Source organism: Crocodylus siamensis, chromosome 2, assembly GCF_052110815.1.
Source record: "Crocodylus siamensis isolate JL-2025a chromosome 2, ASM5211081v1, whole genome shotgun sequence".
Taxonomy (NCBI): domain Eukaryota; kingdom Metazoa; phylum Chordata; order Crocodylia; family Crocodylidae; genus Crocodylus; species Crocodylus siamensis.
Window position 1 is genome coordinate 132,686,094 of NC_143396.1, and position 22,688 is coordinate 132,708,781.

Below are 22,688 nucleotides of genomic sequence, written 5' to 3' on the forward strand. Positions count from 1 at the left end.
TAGGGACTGAGATGGCAGCACGAAAATAAATAACAGTATACAATTTTTATGTACCTCTGTCCTATCACCCAGTGATTTCTTCTTTCCTTAGTATAGTTCAGTGGATACCTGCTTTACATACCTGAGGGAGGCAGGGTCTGAGGATTCTGGGAGACAACCATTCTTTGCATGTCCTGCCCTCAAAGTCCAATGGTTCAAGCTTCATTTAAGCCAGTGTTTCTCAACCTGTGGGTCATGACCCAAAAGTGGGCCACAAGAATATATGAAAGGGCCGTGCACAAACTTCAAAAATGGATTCTACTTTAAAGGAGAGCAATGTGGGGAAACTGTGACTTTTCCCTTGCAGGCTGACAGAGTTCCAGCCATGAGGGGCTGCTGGGGGCCTCCATAGTTTCATAGTTTCAGAGTAGCTAGAGTCGGAAGGGACCTAGGTAGATCATCTAGTCCGACCCCCTGCCTTGGCAGGAAAGAGCACCATGCCCCACACTCCTGCCCCTGCCCCACACACTCAGGGACTGGAGCCAGGGGCAGCAGGTTGGAAGTGAGGGACACTGAGTCAAGACTGGCCATCAACGTTTACAAATGGTTCCTGGCACAAAAAGGTAGAGAAACACTGAATCAAGCCACTGAGACAAAAAGCAGCAGTAAATTCACATTCTTGAAATGAAGAACTATTTTCCATGCAATGTCTAGAAAGTAGATATCTACATCACAAATCCCATTTATTGGCTAAGGCTACTTCTCTGTGTGGAAATGTATCTTATACTTCTCAATTCTGTATTTTATATCATTACTGTTAGATAAAATGAAAACAGAACATTAAATAATCACAATGAAATGTGACAGGAAGTAAATTATAGTGCAATAATTCACATTTGGTTGCTCAAAGGCCATTTGGCCTTCATTCTTGTGCTGAAATGGGTTGGACATGAATTACTGCATTGTAACTCATACACTGTTATGTCTTAATTAATGCTATGGAACTCAGAATCCTCACATGGTTGATTGCCAGGTCTCAGAAACCAGCTCTGCCATGAACAACTAGAAGCAGGATGTGCATCCATTGTGGCTAAGTACAGACAGTCAAAAAGCCTGAGGCTGAATTGATTCAATCTTTGCTGGTTAGTTTAAGTGGCGTAGACTGAACTGATAAGCAAGCGAACAGGCATTTACTTTTGATTCTGGAAATGCAGCCACATTCCTGTAGTGGCTCATGCCAGAAGCAAAGGGACACTAGAGCATGCCTCCCTACTTGGCTAGAGCAGACAGGTTGGCTCAAGGCTAGCCCACCCACCCTTGGGGGTGTGGGGTTTGTGGGACAGGTGCAAAACATCCTAGGATGTTGAGGGACTGTAAGTTAACTCGAATCTGGAGGGGACTGGGACAGAAGTTCAGTAAATTGATTAAGTCTGAAACTACGTGTGTGTGTGTTTATTTTTAAACAGTTTCGGCCATTTTAAAAGCAGTTTATGTGCACCAAACTTCTGTTCCGATACACATTTGAACCCGTTTCCAATCACTTATACTGGTTTATGTGTAATTTCTGTCCATAGCCCATGTGTTGAAGCAAGCCGGTTAACTTGGCAATCAACCCTTTCCTTCCGCAACAGTGAGACAGCAGACTTTCAAAACATAAGTTGCACAAGGCTGTGTTCCAGCATAAAAAACCCGCATTCCAAATTTTTATAAAATACATTTTTTAAAAAGGAGTTGGCAGTTTCTTGATATTTATTTGCATGCTGATACCGAGGAAGCTCTCTCAATTCATGGGTTACTCTATTGTCTTCCTGACATCTCTGGTGTGGGCATTTCATGAGGAGGATGGGTGTGCACATAACCAACATTGTGGAGTGCATGCAAAAGTACTAATAAGCTTTTCTTGCTCTTAGCCTCTGCAATGGGTGTGGATGGGGTTCCACTTCAAACTGCAGAACACTGAAGAAAGCCAGGAAAAGAAAATAGAAATCCCCTTCTTTCTTCCCTGGGAAATTCAGCCCTGTACAGAGTGGGCCTGCAGAATGCCCTTTAATGGCTTAAGTGAGAATTAAGTGGTACAGAGGACCTTTGCAGGATTGAATTTCACCCCCTATCAGCTTATAGATCAGACAGTCATCAGATGGAGAATTTAATACTCCTGAATGTAGTACTGGGCTTGTAATGAAAACACTGTGGCACATATATCAGTGGCCTCCCTTTTTACCAGGAAAAGCTTTCCCTTTGTCACCTCTTCTACTGTAAAAATGGTGGCACAGCTGGGTACTACAAATTGCCTAGCTTAGCAAATATTATAAATATTTCAAGGATGATTAATCTTTTAAAACAATGAAGTTAGGCAGAAGCCTGGAAGTTAACTTGCCTATTTCAAAACTAATAAAACATGTCTCTTGTATTTCATTTTGACTCTATAAAGAGTATTGTAGTAAAAGGCAATTACCCACCATTCACTAGCTAACATAACGCTTGCACATGTATAAAAGAAACACAGTATGTATTTTAAATAGTGACAGTACTTCCACTGTATTAAAAAAAGTAGTCAGGCAAATGTTCAGCTCACATTAAACAACACTCTATCACTACGGGCCAGATTGCTAGCATCATATATTCCCCTAAGGAAGATAATGCAGCTTGCTTTAACAGAATCATTGTCACCAGGCAACTAACAGTTCTATTCAGCAATAAATATTTCCAGGGTTCCCACAGAAACACCACAGAAACTGGCCCTGCATCCTGACCTGCTAATGCATTGAGAAATCAGTTTGGCCTGGGTGTGCTGTCCTCTTGCAAAGAAAGAGCTCACTTCACCATAGCAGTCCATCAAAAGATGGTGGTTAAACCGTATAATACCTCAGGAATTGCTAAGGCAGAACAGCAGATGAGGCTCTCTCCTTCTGATGACTGCAAGGAAGGTCCTGAGAGGACTGCAAATTTATTTTCCACTTTGAAAAAAACACCAAGCTAGTTCAGCCCTAGCTTGGACTAATTCTCTTAACAAGAGAGACAAGGTAGCACATGTCCCAAGTATACAAAGGTCACTTTAAATCTGTGTTGCAAGATCTGTCACATAAATAAATCCTCTTGGGCCTCTTGCTTTCCAGAAATCCAAAAAATGCAACAATGGCAACAGCAATAAAAGTACCTGATAAAAATTTACATTTATAAACATCTCAGGGCAGAAGAGGCTTGTAGTAGTATTCCAGAGCTGTTAACATGTTAAAACAAGATGGCCATTAATTGGTGGGAGTCCAGTATAAATCTTAGACCATGCAGACAAGTGTGGTATCTTGTCCTTGCTCTCCTGGATAGTGGCATGCAAATTTGAACCTTATTTTTATGCTAAAGCCCAGAAAAAAATGCAGTCTTTTAGTTGTAGATGTGATAAGCAGAGTTGTCAGAGAAGTGTTCTTTCTCTATCTCAGGGTTTTTACCTGTATATTGAGTTTCTGTTTGAGGGCCTTCTACATTAGACTGGCAATGCTGGAATTCATGGTGTCTCTGTTCTCCCACTGTCCTAAAGAGAATTATTTAGGGGATTTGTTTGGGTTGGAGGAAAAACAGGCAAAATTGTTCCTGTGAATGTCACTATGGGCCAGGTTCTTTTCCACCTAGTAGACATCTAAACTGACTTAGGTGCCTAGGTGACATCTTGCTCAAGTCCCTGAAAAACCTCTAAGCACAAAAGGTGGGTAAATCCTCTTCCTGCTCCCTGCTTCTCTGTGTTTTAGTCTTTGAGTATGTTACAAAAATAGATGCATTCACAGTTTTTCAGGGACCTGAGCAGTGTGGAATAAAATTTTGCTTAGGATTGTTTAGTGCTTCACCCCACCAACCCCTCTACAACACTGGCTTCCTTTTAAAGGGGGGCCAGCCTGGAAGCAGAGAGTGCAGAGCCCCTAAGAAGAACTAAGAGCCCCTCCTTGATTCATACCCCCCAACAGCACCCAGAGTCATTGCTTAGAGCTGCAGTTTGGCCCCAAATGTGCATTTAGCATAGATGCTGCACAGTTCCTGGGGGGAAAGTGCTATTTCACAGCCCTCTAAGTACAGTATAGCTTTCCTTAGCAATGCTGCTATCCATTTAAGCTAATTCTATAACTTCATTCAGTTTCACCCAATGAAGCAGTGAACCAATGGATTTTGGGTTTCACTGCAACTTAAGCTCATTTGGGAGAGTTTTGCCCTACGTAACTGAATGGGTTACAGTAGGCACATCTATACCTGAAATTAATTTAACCAAATAAACTTTAGTGCACTTCGTTCCAGAGTTTATTGCTCCTGGGTGCAGTGTCTTCATGTGCGCCCAGGACTGCAGCATGTTGAGCCATGGTGGCACAGCCTTAGCTGGCAGGGGACTGCAGAGGTCAGCCTGCCAGCCCACGGCTGCTCTAACCTGGCTCAACATGCTGTGGAGGGGCTGGCTGGGGCATGAGGGTGCAGGCAGCCCCATCACTGTAGCTTCCTCATGTCCCAACCACCTTGGTCCCCATCTACAAATGCGTTGCGGCAGTGTTATTTAGTCCACTGTAGAATGGTACGTGTGTCTATCCTATGGTGGAGTAAATTAGTTTACTCTGGCCTAATAATGTTGCACATGTAGATGGTGACTCTTTACTGTGGAGCTAATTAGTCAACTCCACAGTGGGCACATCTACATGTGTGCTTTAACGCACAGTAGTCTATTTTACTGAGCATTAAAGCATCACGTAAAAAAAGTGTGATTATACTAATGCGCAGTAAAATAAGCTACTGCGCATTAAGCATCACTTAAAAACCATGAGCACTCATTACTACGCATTAAGGTAAACTAATGCACATTTGTTTAGTACCTCACATTGGAGGTACTAAATTTAATGTGCATTAGGAAAAGTGCCTTAATACATGTGTAGATGGATGTGCCCACCAAGTGTCTTGTGCAGATGAACTCAGCCTTGCACAGTCTTACATACAGCCCCCTATGGTCTTAAATAGGCCATAAACCTATGCCCACAGGCAAGTTTCTCCTTTATGCAAGGTTTGGAAGAGAACTGGAGCGAACCAGAAATCTCTGTGTGGGTGTTCAGGATGTAGCAGTCATAATATCACAACCAGGAAAGTGCAGAGATTCAAGTTTTTACCCCTTTATTATTTATTTCTGCCAAACAGCAGCACAAAGGCATTCCACTCAGGCAGTGTTTCTAGGGGATTATTTCATCTTGTGGATCATTCCAGTCACGCGCCCTTCGACCCCACACCTGACATCACAACACAAGACACGCAGTATGCTCTCAGAAATAAAATGCCTGGCAAGTCTTATTAAGCAACAGAGTTGCTTTTAACCTTATACATTAAACAGAGATAGGGAGAAAAAAAACAACCACAAAAGTAAATTTATGGGATTGCTGGCCATGCCCAGATTTAAAAAAGCAGTGATCTTTCCATCACCTGGTCCCCAACATACAAAAGCAGATTGTATTTCAGAACTCAGAGGTGGAACAAGGGCTGAGCGGAGCCAGCCTGAAAACAAGCAGCAGAAACAAGTAGCTAATATTCGTGCCTGCAATTACCTAGACAAATAAGTGCCACCAGTGCATAACAATAGTATCAGAAATATTAGATTTTGCAACTTCACAATCTGTTCATTTGTGGTGTAAGTGAGCTACAAGTATTCTGGCATTTTTGTTCAACAAAACCATCATGCAAGCTTTCTTTGTCTTCATTGCCATTCTACATAGCAGCAAAATTGCCAAAGGCACATTTAAATTGTTAATTGCTTTAACTATTAATATTGTTTCATTATAAATTCTTGCAAAATATTTGCCTTTTAACTTTCTCTGAGAAAAACCAGAAGCGCCTTCCATACTAGCTTATTTTTCCAACCCCAGTGGCAGGGTAGAGTTAGGGTGGCTTAAAACTCATAGAAAGAGCCCTACAGTATTACAGGGCATTTTTACATATGCTTGTGCTGCGGTGCATCTAGTTGTATAAATGGTGAAATGCACGTCAGCACTGAGAAAATGGAGGTGGCATGCTTTTGAACTAAAACACATCAAAGGTGTTTTAGCTCAAAAGCGCATCGCTGCCATTTTCTCAGTGCTGACACACATTTCGCCATTTATACAAATTATGTGATGCAGTGCCATGTCTGCTCCGATGCACCTAATTTCTGGTGCATCGGAGCCAATAAATATGTGTATAAATACTAATGGACATACTACACTGTGTATAGTCAGCCAATGATATACACTTCTTATTGCTGTTCCTTCCCCACTTTTATTATAAAGTTTGGTGCCACAAGTTTGCAAAATTCCTCCACACAGAGTGGATGCAAAGTACATAAACTGGCCAAGATTTTCAAAAAGACCATGCATAGACACCTGAAATTACAGCCAGTCTTTAAAAACAGCTTAGCTCCTAATCAGGTGCTTAGGAGAAGAGGCCAGATTATGAAAAGTGCTGAGAAACCAGCAGAAACTGTTGAGACCAAGCGGATCTTCAAGGAGGTCAGTATGTTAAAAGTCTGGGATCTCTTTTTAACAATACCAACTTTAAAGTTCTGTCCATACAGCAGGATACGTCTGATTTTACTTTATATCTGCTGAGTTGAATAATATATTCTACTTTCAGAATTAATATACAATATGATGAACTCTGTGATCTCTAAAACGTGTCTCAAAAGCATTAGCGATAGTAAGCTAGTGAAATCCCATCTTCTGTCAAATCAAGGATCCTATCAGACTAGTGCAATTAGCCAATGGCACGCAAAAGGATTATGTGGCTAGCCTCATATTCAGCTATCTTTGACTTCCCAGGCCAAAAGACCAGGTACCAGTACCATTTCTGGCTGCGTCAGCTGGGGGCAGCCTTTTGGACAAGTTTACAGCAGGCCTTGATTTTGTGTCTAGGGGCCACTGTAACTAAAGGAGGATGGTTGATGGTTTTAGCATTGTAAAAGTGACTGTATTGAGTCCCTTGTTCCAGAAAAAGGGGAAGGTGAACACGTATGCAGATCTTCTTACAGATAGATACCTATTTCCAAAAATTCTGAAAGAAAGTATTGAACCATTGATTTGCCGATTAGGATTATTCATTATTGATATAGCTTTCCCTTGGCTTTTGAGTGCATGAGGAGAGAACGCATTGAGGTTGACTTAAAATGTGTTTAAATGCAGTGCAAAGGTAAAACAAAAAAAGCGAGATATCCTTTTTGAGAATGTAAGAACTTGAGACCATTAAGTGCGTCTAAAGAGCGTGCATGTGACTGCCTTGCTCCATAATATAGGAGTTGTTTTTTTCACTTTGTAGGCTTGTTGAGTGATTGCAGAATGATTAGTCTCTCGGTCTAGAAAATGCATCCCAAGACTGTACATCAGAAGACTTGATTTCAGCTATGTGCTTTGTTTCCTAGCAGCATGTGCTCCATAGTACTCAAATATTCCACAGGTTGTGATGTCATTAGGGCTGCGTCCGTCTGTCTGAGAGTGCTTAGCTGCAGGTGATGTGATAGCAAGTGCTTGAGTTTTCTTTCCCGGCTGTTCTTATTAATTGAAGAACAGAGCATAACCTCCTTTGTTTGCACAAACTACACTTAGCTGTGCTTCCTGCAGACAATAAGAGGAAGCATTCTTTTGTTAAACGCATGTAGAATTGAGCAAACTAAGTGAAGATATGGTGCTAACACCAAGGTCACAGGCTCCATCCCACTATGGGACATAAGACCTTTGCTGCCTCAGGCAGGGGGTTGGACTAGATGACTTCTTGAGGTCCCTTCCAGACCTACTTCGCTATAATTTCTATGATCCACTGATCTTTAATGAGGTAAGAGGAAATTCACCCCCATGTAAAGGACCAGTCCAAGAGAGGATATCGATAGTACACTGACTATGTTTTGGTGCTGAGAACAGGGAAGCAGCTCAGCTTGAACACGCACAAAACACTGTCTAATGTAGAGTTCTAGAGAGGCTGTCTGTGGATAAAGCAGATTGCTTCATAACAAGAATTTTTCACTGAGGCAAAAAATTGTTTGTTATTTCAGGCCTACTTTGCTTTAACATTGGCTGGGATTTTCTAAAGAGTAAAAGAATTAGGTGCACAAATCTACTGGATTTCAGTGGGATTTAGGTTCCTTGCTCCTGTAGACCCCCTTGAAAATGCCATCAAAATCCAGCTTTTCTGAATCTAAACAAACATCTTAGACAAGATATACAATAATAGCAATAACAACAACAAAAACAAATAATAATACAGTAAAAGCCTTGTTTTTCAGCATAAGTGCGGAACGGAGGGTGCTGGTAGTAGAAAAATGCCAGTTACCTGAGGCACAGGAGTTCTCTGGCCAGATGTGGAGCAGGGGGAAAGGAGAGGGGGAAGGGAGGGGTCAGACTTTTCCTCCTACCCACCATTCAGTGAAATGCTGGTTAATAAAATGCCAGATAAGAGGGCTTTTACTGTAGTTACAATAATAATAACAATAATAATTGGCAAACCCACATCAAACTCCTTCCATACTTCACTTACCATGGGCTATCGGTGCTAAGAGTATTGTGAAGAACAGCAACTGTGATGACCACATGACTGTGGAGGGAGAAAGTAAAGATAACCTGGCAATGAGTGCTTCCCAGTAAAACAAAAATAAGTGTCCTCCTGTTCCCTCTTTCAGCAGTCCTTCAGCAGGTCTTCAATTCACATCCAAAGGAAAGGGGAAGGAAAAAAGCCAGCCAAAAATAAAAATAAAATAAAATAAAAAAGCACAGTAAATATCCAGAGTCTGAGACCTACAAAGTAAGAGAAAAAAAGAAAGGTCAGTAACAAATTAAAAAGATGTTTTGTTCATATCAAAAAGTTACACCACGACTGCAAGGATAAGGATCAGCCGGAGTTCTCATAATTAATGATTATTCACTGTTCAGTAAGGATAGTATGGTATCCCTGTGCAGGGAGTTAGCACTTAGCACTTATGTTCCATTTCTTCTTTCAGAATAGGGCTAACGTGGGTTTAATCAGTGCCTGCACCTGGTGCGGACCTTCTGCAGAGAAGTGGCCTAAAAGCTTCTAATTCATTTATACAGGCATTAAACTTGTATAAGCTTGGAGTCACTGATTCCAAACCAAGTGAAGTTTTGAACCAGCAATCAAAACACAAACGACGATATACCTTACTTTTAACCCCCTGCCATAATGCCACCTAATGCCTTGCTGATTCAGCTTTAGCTCAGTCCCACAAGTACTCATGCTATGCCCTTGTAAGGAAGTGTAGCAAAATGAGAACATGTGTGTGAGGACTTTCCTCTCAATAACATTTCCAACTAGCTACCATATTATACTCATGTTGGAGGATGGGTGGATCGAGTAAGCCAAGTGGCAGGAAAAAATCTTAAAACACCTCTAGAAAGTTAAATCACACCACCAGCTTGTTGTCCTGAATATCAGTTCCACTTAAAACTGTTAACATGTAAGGAACTTTAAAGACTTTTACAGATCTATAAGACTTTCTGGCTTTCACAAACCTCATTTAATTACAATTCCCTCCAAAGTCCCTAATCAGAAAAGGTTATGCTTTTCTGAGCAGTCCTCTCTGTTTTTGCCAATTTTTGTTCTTACCCAAGAGAAGCCAAAAAACTATACAAAAAACTTGTTGCATGCCATTGAAATGTGGGCATATTTTTGAACCTTAGGCAAGACAATCTATCCTTTGTTCAGTGCTACTATCCTTGCTCATCAACTAAATCAAACCCTGCATTGTTTAGACCCCAGCTCTCTGTAAGAATGTATCATTTCTTCCAATAAAATGTGTTTGCTTCTACTATACTTTAGTTCAAGCTGTTATTCTCCCCTAGCCCCCACCACCCTCTGTAATTCACTCAACTGTAGCATTTGTTTTCCAAAGCTTTTATTCAGCTCCATAGCTGAGATGACTAAAAGCCCAAGGTCAGTAGACGGTCAAGTGAGTTACATGTGGACATACTGGTCAAGTTATGGACTCGCTTTCTTGATGGCTCTCTGGGAGTTTTTCTGAGCCGCCACTAGCCATAATGGTCATTCATGACACTTTACACTCATTTTCCAAACAGAACAAAGGTTCTTGAATATTTTAACATATAGGTCTTAACAGAATTAAGCAGATCTGAACCAGAACTTCCTATACTTTAAATGCCAGAGGCTGCAAGTGAGAGAAATAGGGGGAAAACCCTGGTCAAACTCTGTTCACTCTCCCTTTCAGTACCCACCCTCTGCCACTGTGTAACACACAATATTGGGCAAGATGGACCTATGGTCTGAGCCAGTAAATGGTAGTTCTTATGTTCTTATGAAGAATTAATATGCATTCCACTTGTACTTCAGACAGTAATCAGCACACCTCAAACTAACATTAACTGACCATTACTTATGTCTGTATTTTTAAGACCAGGCCACCGGTCTCAATCACAAGAGGCCTCTGTCATGAGAGTTTTAAAAGTCTGAAGCGTCTGTGCTATAGGTATTTAAAATAAAATTACACAAAATAAAATAAGTCAACTACAAATGAATACAGGGGAGAGCTAGTAAGGCCTTAAACAAGAGACTCTGATAAATTTTATAAATTGTTATGTTATGGAAAGAGAATGTTATGGTGCAGTAAAAACATTTGGGACAAATTTTGGAAATGATATACAAATAAATTTATAATATAAATGTATTTGTGTATATATTATATACACAAACAAATTATACTCCACATTCCAAATAAGGAAGAAGTAGTAATGAAATGTATTGGCTAAACCACATCATCACAGATCTTTGTTAGCATGTATTTTCTCATTCCCTGATCCACAGATCTATATTGTTTCAGTACCGGAGGATGCAAATGTATATGCCATGGACAAAGAAAGACCACTGATTCAAATATTATTAATGGTATAAGGTACAAAATACATTTCCAATAAAATCATAAAGTTGGGATTTTAAGATATAGGGACAGATCCTATTTCACCTTCTGGGCACATAACTGCAATCTTATTCCACTCTTCTCATGTTCCCACACCCAACCCTCTCCCCCCAAAAAAGTTAACACAAAGAGTGGATGGGCCGCCTCCTCCTCACTGCTTTTTTTTCACTTAATCTTAAGACAAGGGTGATGGTTTGCTACAAAAGTGGGGGCATTAATGCGTTTGCCATGGACTCAAGCCAGGAAAAATAGGATCACACTTTGGCGTCTAATACGTAAAACAAAATGTGGTTCCTAGCTTCTTCTATCTGCCAGGACTAGAAATAAATGCTTCATCCCATTATTTAAAAAAATGTAATTCCCAATTACCTAATGTCCTTAAGCTCTTGGACCAGATTCCAAGATATGGGATTCAAATCAATTCACTGTTTACACCATTCCTGAATATGGCCCAATATCACGCATATTGATAATCCATGAGATATTGCACCTTCACCACACTGCCAGGACTGTTTCTAGTCTTCCTCCTGAAGAGATAGAAGGGCAATGGAGTTGTGGCATCATGCCTCTCTGAGCTTCCCTCTCAACTGAACAAAACAGGCACAATCTCTCCTTTAATGATGATAGACCCCTCTGTTACACTTGCCTAATTCCATAAGCAGAATACCCTTTAGACTCCAGTTCCGCATGCATCAACCCAAATGCTCAATGAAGATGCACTGTTGGATCTGATGCATCATGCACTGGCTGATATAGGCAAACCCATTCTTATAAAGATTAGGACATTATTTTGGGAAATTACTATATTTCTTCAAAAGAAATGGGACTCACTGTCTTAACCCAATGGAAAGAAGAGTATGAAACTACAAAGTCTGGGTTGATCTCACAGCTTTACTCATCAGTTTATGTGGCCAAGCACTTACTTTGTCACTCTGATAAAAAAAACATCTGTAAAGGAAAAATGAAATCATTATGGTCAACTCTTATCGGTGGTGGGGAAAAACACACTCTCAAGAAAAGCATTAGAAAAAGCAAAAAAATCCCTACAAAATAAAATTAATTGCATATTCTGGATCCTCTGGACATAAAATACAGCCAAACCAGAGGGACCACTGATGATCTTTTAAATACTAAATACTGTATTTACTGGTTGCAAGAAAAGGACACTCCTTCAGTGTGAACAATTTAGAAGTTGCATTTCACCCACAGGGGTCTCCACTTGAACCATCAAGTAAATGCAAGCTGCATTAATTTACAAAAAGGTTTTGCTAAACACTGACCTTTCTGACTGCAGTGCTGTCATCAAGAGCCACATATCCTGATTTGCTGTCAAACATCGAGATAAGTGATTTACACACTAGTAGCTCCTAAAGCACAACTCATCAAAAATGGACTGATGGAAAAGGAGAAAGCCAAAGGATACTCTGGCATTGGAGACTAGAAATGTGCTGTGTGATGCCTGTCAAGATGCTCATTCTTAAAAAGACTGTTATGGATATACTGATGAATATAATGCCTAGCAAAGTCCATTCTTCAATACCGGATGTCAACCAACATCTGAAAGATCTCTTGTGTTACTTTAATGACAGCCTAAAGGAGGAGGGAAGGGAGGGGAAGAAATCTGAGAACTAGTCAATGCCTAGATGTGCTGAATTCAAAGTTGACCTAAGTAGCACAAGTAGAACTCGTTCAAAACTCACATAGTCTCTGTGCTCTCGGCTGCCTGGAATCTTGTGCGACCACTTACAGTTGGCAACATGGGAAGAAAACATCACCATTTTGCCCTGGTAGCATTTCACCCCCGCCCCAAATTCTGCCCTGGCAGTGTTTCACCAACATTTCACTGGGAACTTGACCTGTAAGGTTCTCCACTTGCACTCCAGCTGGTCCTCTAGCTAGGCAGAGTTACTTGTTTAATAGTTTCAAACGACTAAATTACCTCTTCCAGTACAGATTTGTATTCTTTAATTAAAAAAAAATAGTCCTGGACTTCTTATCTCTTTCTTTTGTAAAAACTTGCTTATTTAGGATAAAATAAGTTCAATGCTTTAAGCAGATATTGATTAAAGTTGCTGTTTGCAAAAGAAAAATGCCTGCAAGTAATTAACCCTTTGATGCTGGTGATTGCAGAGAAACTCCAGTGCCATAAATGCAGTGCTCTGTTCTCAACATCTGTTTAACAGGATTCTGCTCCCCAAATATGTTTTCATGATTTCACTTTAGGAAGCAAAAGAGGAACAAGAAAAAGGGAAAATGTACTGCTTCAACAAAATGTAAACAATGACCTATCATTTTAAGGTAATATAATGTAAAAAGGATGTTGTCAACCAAAAAGCAAAGGTAACTGGCTTAAAAAATTTTAATTGTTAAAAAAGAAAAAACTGTTAAATAATGGAATTCCTTCTCTCTGATCAGTTGCTACACTTTAATAAACTTCTTTCAACTTCAGCAACAAAGCAAGCCTTTTTTTCTTCCTTTCCCCTTAGCTAGTTTCAAGTCATTTTAGTTTTCAGTTTCTCATTCAGCACTGTACATCGATGTAATGTTTAGGTTGCAAACACTGCAGGGACACATTTGTTCATATAAAAGGTTTTCCAATGGCAGTGTTAAATAAAGAATCATGGACACATATTTTAGGCTTTCTGAAAACTTACCAGTAAATTTGCAGCTGAAATTGAACAAACACTATAATGCTACATATTTTATTTCAAACCACAAACAAAAAGAAACTTAGTGTCTTCACAGATGATTGTGTTCAGTGTTAATTGTTTTTCAATTGAAGAATTTCAGAGGCTGAAATGCCCCACCTTACCCAACTCAAAGGCTCCAGGGGCAGATCCAGAGGGGTGTACCAGTGTACTTGCACTCCCCCTTTGATTCCTGCTCCACCCAAAGTTAAAAACCAACTGCTTGGCAGTGGGAGCAGCATTTCTAGTCAGGCAGTGCTGAAAGGATCCATTGGCTTCATGACTCATTATCATCTACCTGATCCGTTCTGCACTCTTCATTCCACAGGTGTTAATGACCCTTTCTTTTTTAATGGCCCTGACGTTCCACCAAGCAAGCTGTCCTTTGTTCTTCAGTTTTGATGTCTGTTAGCTGCTCCTGGTAATGAAATTCCTATTTCACAACTCTGCAGATTATTCTTAACTCATTCCAATGAAGTTATATTTGTTTTTGTTAAAATTTTTAACTAAATAATAGAGTTCTAGGCCCCTAACATATGAATAAAGCTTCTAGTTTATTTTTAACTGGAGAAATATGTGCTCATATGTGCTGCTCCATATGTGATGATGCACCCCACCATCTGCAACCCCCTTTCAAAATCCTGGAACTACCTATGAAAGGCTCCCTTTCCTACTGGAGCACCCACTTCTGTTCCCTCTGACCTTTCTGATGGGTCTACACGCACAACAACTGGCTACTTCACCCTTTAATTATGCATGTACCCAAAGCAGGGTTTAGACCACTCCAAGCCCCGGCCTAAAACCTGTAAGAACAAGATTTACACCAGAAGATTCTTGTTTGAATATCTGTTTCCCTAAATGGAAGATAGGAAGAATCGACCGGCATTCCTCAGGCCTTTTTTCAGCAATATAGTATAGTTTAAACCACGGACTCACAGAAAAGCAGGGCTGGAAGGGACTTTGAGAAGTTACTCAGTCCAACCCTTCTGATCATGGCAGGATGGCATTTGCAAGCTACTTAATACACGACAGGTTTCCCTCACTTTACGCTGTACATGCGTTTCTGGAAGATGACACATGATTTGAATTCACATAACGGGAACCCACTTTACAATGCAACAAATAGGGATAAGTCCCAAGACCTTGACTGTACTGGCCCCCAGAACGATTTCTATCACTTTTACAAGACCTTTTTTTTGGTACACACAAGCATAGGGCAGTATCATAATGAGGATGGCAACTACAGAAACACGTGTTGCAGAGGACGAATGAGGAGCACAGATCCACACAGAAGACTATATTTTGGTGTGCATCACTCCCACAGCTCACTGCACCACACCAAGCAGCTTACCATGGGCTTCCACTATACTGATCGTATAAGAGTGAATTTACCTTGCATATAACAAATTTTTGGTATAAAAAGGGTCACCGCTTAATGAATTCGCAAATACAGAACCCACATAATGCAAGGGAAACCTGTTTTTAAAAATGGTGCATACTGTGGCCTTGAGCCCAGTGTACCTGGCACAGCTGCCCATCCTAGTCAGCCACCTCCCCAACAGAGCACTAGACTAGACACAGATGGCAAGAGCCCTGCATCTGGGCATCGTCACACACCCATTCCCTAACTGCAGAGGTAGTGTCCCGGCAACAGGTTTCAATCCTATACCTAGGCTGTTGTACCCTTGGCTTGTGCTGCTTCTGGCTTCCTCACAGACTCTCTGGATACCTGATCTGGCTTGCCCACAGACCCCAAATTTTGCCTGACCCTTTGGATATCTGGCCTGATTCTGGTTTTCTGAATACCTGGCTTGACTAGCCTCATGCTGTCTCTGACCCATTGAATCTCTGACTCAGTTCCTCAGATGTATCTCCTGGCTTCTGGGTTTCCTACACTCGGACTCAGTACACTATCCTCAGACCTGAACGCCTATAGCTGGGGACAGATGGGTTCAATTATCTTCTCAGGTTATCTTCTGGCCTAATTTTAACATGGGGAGGGACATAATTTTGATAGTTCCCGATTTTATTCAAATATATAGTAAATTACGCAAAGGCAGTATTGCCAACTCTCATGATTTTTGGCATTGTTCTTAAAGTTTACGCTTTGGGAATGTGAAAAACATAGTTCTTTCTTTCTTTTATTTATTTATTTTTATATATACAAATAAATAAAAGAGCTATGTTTTACACACTCCCGAAGCATAGACTTTAAGAACAACACCAAAAATCATGAGTTGGTAATACTGCAAAGCTGAAATTTGGAGAGATGGCATTACCAGAGTACATTGAAAGGTATGCAAATATTTATATGTCCTTATTGAGCCTAGATCAGCTAGAGTCGCAAAAATTGACTAGGAAAAACCTTACTCTCTGATTGGCTAACTGCTGCTCACCAATCCAAATGGAGGCACTCACATTTGTTAAGATATAAAATAGCCATCCATGACAATTAAACTTCATAGAAAATACATCACTGGGACAATTCTGGAGGAGAAACTGCAGAGCAGCCCAGACTTCTGACTGAGACAATCCCATTCCAGGATAACGTGCAACCATCCTCTCAGCCACATTCTAAACAAAGTTGTTTCAGTTTATAGATAGGTCTCCAGAGAAGCGGTATCACTGATTCTAAAATATTACTACACTTCTAGGCCCTATCCAGTTGTATTGTGTCTACATTATAAAGAGGAAATACCACAGAACATCGGTATTAACAGTATATCACTGTTGCCAACTCTCTATTTTATAGCAAGTGTCATATATGGTACTTCCCTGAAATTATGAACATCTCCGCTTTCTTGCTTTTTTTTTGCCCCTTTTTTAAAAAGTTTCTAGTCCTCATTCTAACACTCCCCCCGTCCCACACCCCAAAAAAGGCCTGAAAAAAGTGACCCAAATGTAGCCTGGAGGTTAGCATCACAAGGTAAATAAATATAATCCAAAATTCATGTTTGTTTTTTAAATCCCAGGATTTTGCAATCAATCTTAGAAGCTAAGTATGATCCTATTGCACCCTGATGGAGTTACTGAAAAACCATTTCCACCTTCATTCTTTCAATGCACCATAATCTTAGGCTTACGAAGATGGAGAACCCCATCACCTCTTGTGATAATGGTTTTCAGGTACACTTGTTAGCTGCCTAACATGTGGAATAACAGGATGTGGCCCTGGGCACTGACAATGCTTTGCTGCTTATTTGCATGTCCTTACAGTTCTCAAGACTGCAATGTGAACTTGCTTGTGTTAGCTTTGATGGTACTTCTTTCTGAGATCCTTTCTCTCTTTCTTTCACAGCTCCAGTTTGTGCTGTCTGGCTAGGGACAGACATTCAAAAAGCCTGAGACTGAACTGATCCAAACTTTGCAGGTTAGTCTAAGCTGGGTAGGTTAAACCAGTCTGTAACCATACAGATACCTGCTCTGGACCGAAAAATTGCAGGCACATGCCTGCAGTGGCTCAGGCTAGAAGCCGGGGGGCACTACAGCAGCCCTCCATTCCCTTCTGCAGTGCTGAGCTAAGGGGATGTGGCCAGGCCCCAGCAGTACACTCTGATTAGGGAGGGTCCCTCCCCATCCTGACCAGCCCAGCAGGGAATTGATAACAATGTTTATCATCCCTAACTCAGTGTTTATGACCCCATTAAGAAAAAAAACAGAGGGACATTACCAGCTACCTGTTGATTCTGCCTTTGTCCCATCTGCCACAGCACAGACTATAGCTAGCATGTGGTATGCTAGCTAATGCTGAGAGGTGTCTGTGTAAGGCAGGGGGGATGGGGGAATCCCTGCTTAGCAGAGTGGGGGGATGGGGGAAAAGCAAGCCAAGCAGATGCCTGCAGTCTCTGGAGCTCCAGTCAGGGAGCAGAGGGGAGGGGCCATCCCTGCTGTGCAGTACAGTGCCCAACCCATCCCAGAGAGCATGGCAGGATGCTGGGGGAGTCTGGTTTAACTTAAACCAGCAAGGGGTCTGGGGCAGACACTGCATAAAACAGTTTGACCCAAATCAGTTAGGTCTACATTCGACCAGATTTATCTCAAACCAGTTTCAGCCATTTTCAAACTGGTTTATTTGCACTGAACATCTGTTCTGTTACAGGTTTAAACCAGTTTCTGATCACTTAACCTGGTTTTTGTGTAATGTCTGTCCCTAGCCCCTGAGCTCAACTGTCTGGTCAAGACTCTAACTATGAAGTCGTAATTTTGAATACGGTCACACTTTTAATTCAGAAAGGAAAATTTGGGTTCTGAGGAATAAGCATGTGAAGGAAAATTATGGGAAGTACATTATGATTAAATGGAGGCATCTTGAAGTCTAATTTATAAAACAAAAATCATTTGTTAAGAGCCTTCAGGCATGACTAAGAAAATGTTTTCTAAACTATTAAAACATCTTGTTCTAACATAATTTCCTCACTTTTGTTATGTGTCCCTTCCTGTGCTTCTTTTCTAGCCTATCTCCCTGATCCTGCCCATTATTCTATTTTTTCCGCTTTCTCCCAGATTACCTAGGAGTTCCTTAATCAATGCTGAGGAAAAATTCCCCAAAGGCTGCAGATCTAATAAGGGGGTCAGGGGGAGGGGAGTTCACTAACCTTGACCATCCTTAGCTTGGTTTCTGCAGCAACATAAACAAAGATCACTTAGTAAAGAAGTAGGGACTGTTTGTATCCTTTGGATACAGTTCCTGAAAGGTGCAACAAGCAGCCACAATACCTCCTGCAGAGCACCAGGTGGACCATTCATTGTGCACAGGTGCTTTGAAGGTGGACAGAGGAGGCAAGAAGGAACAAGGGGTGCCTGCACATATCCTGTTCCACTCCTAAGAATGATGTAGGGTTGTCTCCTCTGTAGGTATGCATAGGCGTGTGCAGCATGAGCTATGGATGACAAACAACACTATAACTTGAATCAAATATATGCTATCCAAGGCATAACCAAATTGCAGAGAACGTCTGGATGTCAAACTCGACCATTTTCAGGGAACTTAAGTCAAAACTGCAGAAATATGACTGAACAGCCAAAGGCCTGTATCATAGATACCCTGTATTACAATTGCATCCTAAAACATTAACTAAGGTAACCAAATGCATTGATAGTTATTTTGCTATAACAGCTGTAGTTTTGCTAATATGCTCAAATGATTATAGACACAAAGGCAGCCTTGAAGATGGAAAGAACAAGGCAGCCTTGTCAGGCCAGTTAGTAAATAACTGACGGCAGGCTAAAAGGCAAGCCATAAAAAAGATAAGAAAACTGCCCCTCTGGTATCTCAAAAATACAAATTTAATTTGATTAACAAGTTTTTAATTAAAGTAAAGATTGCCAGATGATTAACAGACTGGGGTCAGATACCCAAAAATAAATAAAACACCTTAGCTAAGTTGATCCCTTTACTGCTTTCCTAGGGCCACTAAAATCTGGTTCCATCCAGTTCCAAAAGTTCCAGTGAAACAAAGGTATTTAAATAAAACCACTCAGAGGTCAATTATTAGCAAGTCAAATCAACCACCTATAAATATTGGGCATGGAACAAGCAACAAATCTGACCTGTTTCAAATCTCAATAAAAAAAAAACAACTCAGCAAGACTCCCCAAGAAAGCAGAGACTTGGCCAGAAGACCTGTTCTTCCTGAATCCAAGGCTACGTAAGCATTGTCTTTATTAGTACCAATAAGTCTTTGCTATTGCATATCCTAATAAAGCTTTTGCGTTGTGAATGGAATGGTCTCATTGATCAATTAATCTAGCTCCTAACCACAAGTCCAATCAAAAGGTAACACCTCTCCACAGCTGCCCTAAAGTATCAGTCTGCAGAGAGTAAAGAGGCCACTGCAAAGATGCTGTGTCCATTTCAGAGCAATCTGTCCCCAGGAATGGTCTGGATCACGTAAACAGCTACCATCATCTACACTTCCATGTAGTAGGCCTGTCATGGGAGGCAGGAATCTTCTACATACTTTACCTTCATATCCTAAGCACACATGCTCAAGGGCCAGGTGCAGCGTAGTTTGTAGGTCTTTGTCAGCATAGCAGTTAAACCGCAAATCCAAAAAACCCTTAATATCCAAGGCAGCCAGGCAATGGTGAAGCTTTCTAATGTGGGATTAGACATTCTAGTCCATCTGATCACTGGTTGCAGGTGTTCCGGAGGGCAGCTGCAACCAGGCTGGACTTTCTGACAAACACATGAGCTGCAGTACTTGGGACAAAGTGGCATGATCATGGATAGCAGAGGTTCATCTTCAACCCTGGATTCCCTTAGCTTTATAACTTTGGTTCAGACTTTAAATAACCGCTTTCATAGATTTCATAGACATTCGGGTTGGAAGGGACCCCGGAGGATCATCGAGTCCAGCCCCCTGCCCCAGGGGCAGGAAGTCAGCAGGGATCATAGGATCCCAGCAAGATATGCATCCAAATGTGTCTTGAAGGCGTTCAAAGTGGGTGCTTGAACCACCTCCGGTGGCAGTCTTGTGAGAGAAGTGTACTGTCTCCCACGAGCCAAGATTGGGGACGTCACAGGGAAGATCACTGACCTCATCTGGCCTTCCGACTACTATCCTATGGTCCTCATCCATGTGGGAACCAGTGATGTGTCCCGGAGTAGTCTGGACGAGATCATGGATGACTATGTGGTTCTGGGGGCCAAGCTTAGACAGTTGGGGGCCCAAGTGGTCTTTTCGTCCCTCCTCCTGGTTAGTGGAGGCTGTCAGTGGCAGAGTGCCTGCATCTGTGAGGTGAACTGGCACCTCCGGAGTTGGTGTCGTCACGCTGGATTTGGCTTCCTGGACCACGACCCGCACTTCAGAGCAGAGGGTGTCCTGGGGCATGATGGTCTCCATCTCTCCCCCAAAAGTAAGAGTTTGTTTTCTTACAGGCTAGTTGACCTCCTCCGGCAGGCTTTAAACTATGTTCGTCGGGGGATGGGGATCCACAGGAGCAAGAGAAAACTCAACCAGGTGTAGGGCCTGCCCAGGTAAGAGCTCAGGTATATACCAAGGGACCAGTTGTCTCTCAGGAAGGGGGGGTGCCCAGGGCTCCCTCAGGGGGATTAAGGTGTCTCTTCACTAATGCAGGAAGCATGGGGAACAAGCAGGAGGAGCTTGCACTACCTGCTTGCAAGTAGTAAAATCAACCTGGTTGGCCTAATGGAGACATGGTGGGATGAAACTTTTGACTGGGCAGTAGACATAGAGGGCTATAGGTTGTTTAGAAGAGATAGGAAGGGGAAAAAAGGTGGCGGGGGGTGCGCTGTATGTTAGGGAAAAGTATACCGGTTCTACCTTCCAAATGGAACCAGAAGAAGGCTTAACTGAGACCTTGTGGGTCAAACTTCAAGGAGGGCAGGGGGAGAGGAATCTGGTGGTACGTGTTTACTACAGGCCACCACATCAGGAGGAAGACCTGGATCTGGAATTCTCCAGGCAGCTGGGGGAGGCTGTGCATGCAAAGGATGTTGCGGTCATGGGGGATATGAATTACCCTGACATCAACTGGGAGGAGCAGTCGGCCAGGTCTAGCCACTCACAAAGGTTCCCGATGTGCGTACAGGACCTACACCTCGTGCAGGAGGTACACGTCCCCACTAGAGAAAACGCCATACCGGATCTCGTGTTAGCCTCTGGGGATGACCTGGTGGGGGAGGTGCTAGTAAAAGGGAGGCTAGGGGACAGTGATCATGAAATGAGCCAGTTTGCTATTCAGAGAAAGGTGGGGAGGGTAACTAGCACAGCGCAAATGCTTGACTTCGATATGCTCAGGGCAGTAGTCAGGGAAGCACTTGGAGCCCAGGGAGTAGCTAGTATGGAGGTCCAGGAAAGGTGGTCCTTCCTCAAGGAGGCTATCCTCAGGGCACAGCAGGATGCAATTCCTCTGTGCAGAAAGGTGGGAAAAGGGTCCAAGAAGACTTCATGGCTGAGCATGGATATCCAGGCTGGCCTGAGGGCAAAGAAAAAAAGCATACTGGCAGTGGAAACAGGAGGCAGGGACAAAGGAGGAGTACACCTCCTTGACCCGAGTTTGTAGGGATTTGGTGAGGAAGGCTAAAGCAGCACTGGAGCTTAGATCAGCTTCTGGGATTAAGGATAACAAAAAGTCCTTTTTCAAGTATATAGGTAGCAAGAAGAAGTCTCGGGGTAACGTTGGACCCCTACGAGGCAGGGCAGGGCAGTTGGTGATGGACGCGCAAGAGAAGACAGAACTCTTCAACAAGTTCTTTGCCTCGGTGTTCCTGTCTGCTGACAATGGGGTGCTCTTAGGTGATAGCGTAGAGAAGCCCAGGAAGGATGCGAGTCCCCTGACTGTTAGTTCAGACCTAGTTAAGCATTACTTGGAGGGCTTAGATGTGTCCAAGTCGGTGGGCCCGGATGACCTTCATTGGCGGGTGCTGAGGGAATTGGCTGGTGTCACTGCGGAGCCATTGGCATAGCTGTTCAAGGACTCCTGGTGCTCGGGCCAAGTCCCTGAGGACTAGAAAAGGGCTAACGCGGTCCCTATTGTCAAGAAGGGGAGGAAGGAAGAGCCTGGCAATTACAGGCCAGTCAGCCTCGCTTCTATCCTGGGGAAGGTCTTTGAAAAAATTATCAAGGGCCACATTTGTGAGAGCCCTGCAGGGGAAGTGATGTTGAGGGGTAACCAACATGGGTTTGTGCCAGGCCGTTCCTGCCTGACTAACCCGGTCTCCTTCTATGACCAGGTAACAAAGAGCTTAGATGTGAAGGAGGAAGTCGATGTCATCTTCTTGGACTTGCAGAAGGCCTTCGACACCAATTCTGGTGGGCAAGCTGAGGGACTGCAGCACTGACGAATGCACAGTCACATGGGTGGCAAACTGGCTCCAGAGGCACACCCAGAGGGTGTTGATGGATGGGTCGATGTCGACCTGGGAGGGTGTGGGCAGCGAAGTCCCCCAGGGCTCAGTCCTAGGGCCAGTGCTGTTCAACATCTGCATTAGCAACCTGGACGAGGCTGTGGAGAGCACCCTGTTCAAGTTCGCTGATGACACCAAGCTGTGGGGTAAAGTGAATACACCGGCAGGCAGGGACCGCATCCAGGCAGACCTGGATAAGTTAGAGAAGTGGGCAGATCTGAACAGGATGCAG

At 42.5% G+C, this 22,688-nt stretch overlaps 1 protein-coding gene across 15 annotated transcripts in view; it reads right to left on the bottom strand.

Annotated features, from left to right (window-relative positions):
• Positions 1 to 22,688, bottom strand: part of ADGRL3 (adhesion G protein-coupled receptor L3) — an 875,465-nt gene that overhangs the window by 545,620 nt on the left and 307,157 nt on the right. For all 15 annotated transcript variants that reach the window (XM_090036868.1, XM_090036867.1, XM_090036864.1 and 12 more), the window contains one exon: positions 8,491 to 8,747. In XM_090036868.1, the coding sequence (XP_089892994.1) occupies positions 8,491 to 8,545 (55 nt within the window). In that variant the 5' untranslated portion in view covers positions 8,546 to 8,747. The remainder of the gene's footprint in view (positions 1 to 8,490; positions 8,748 to 22,688) is intronic.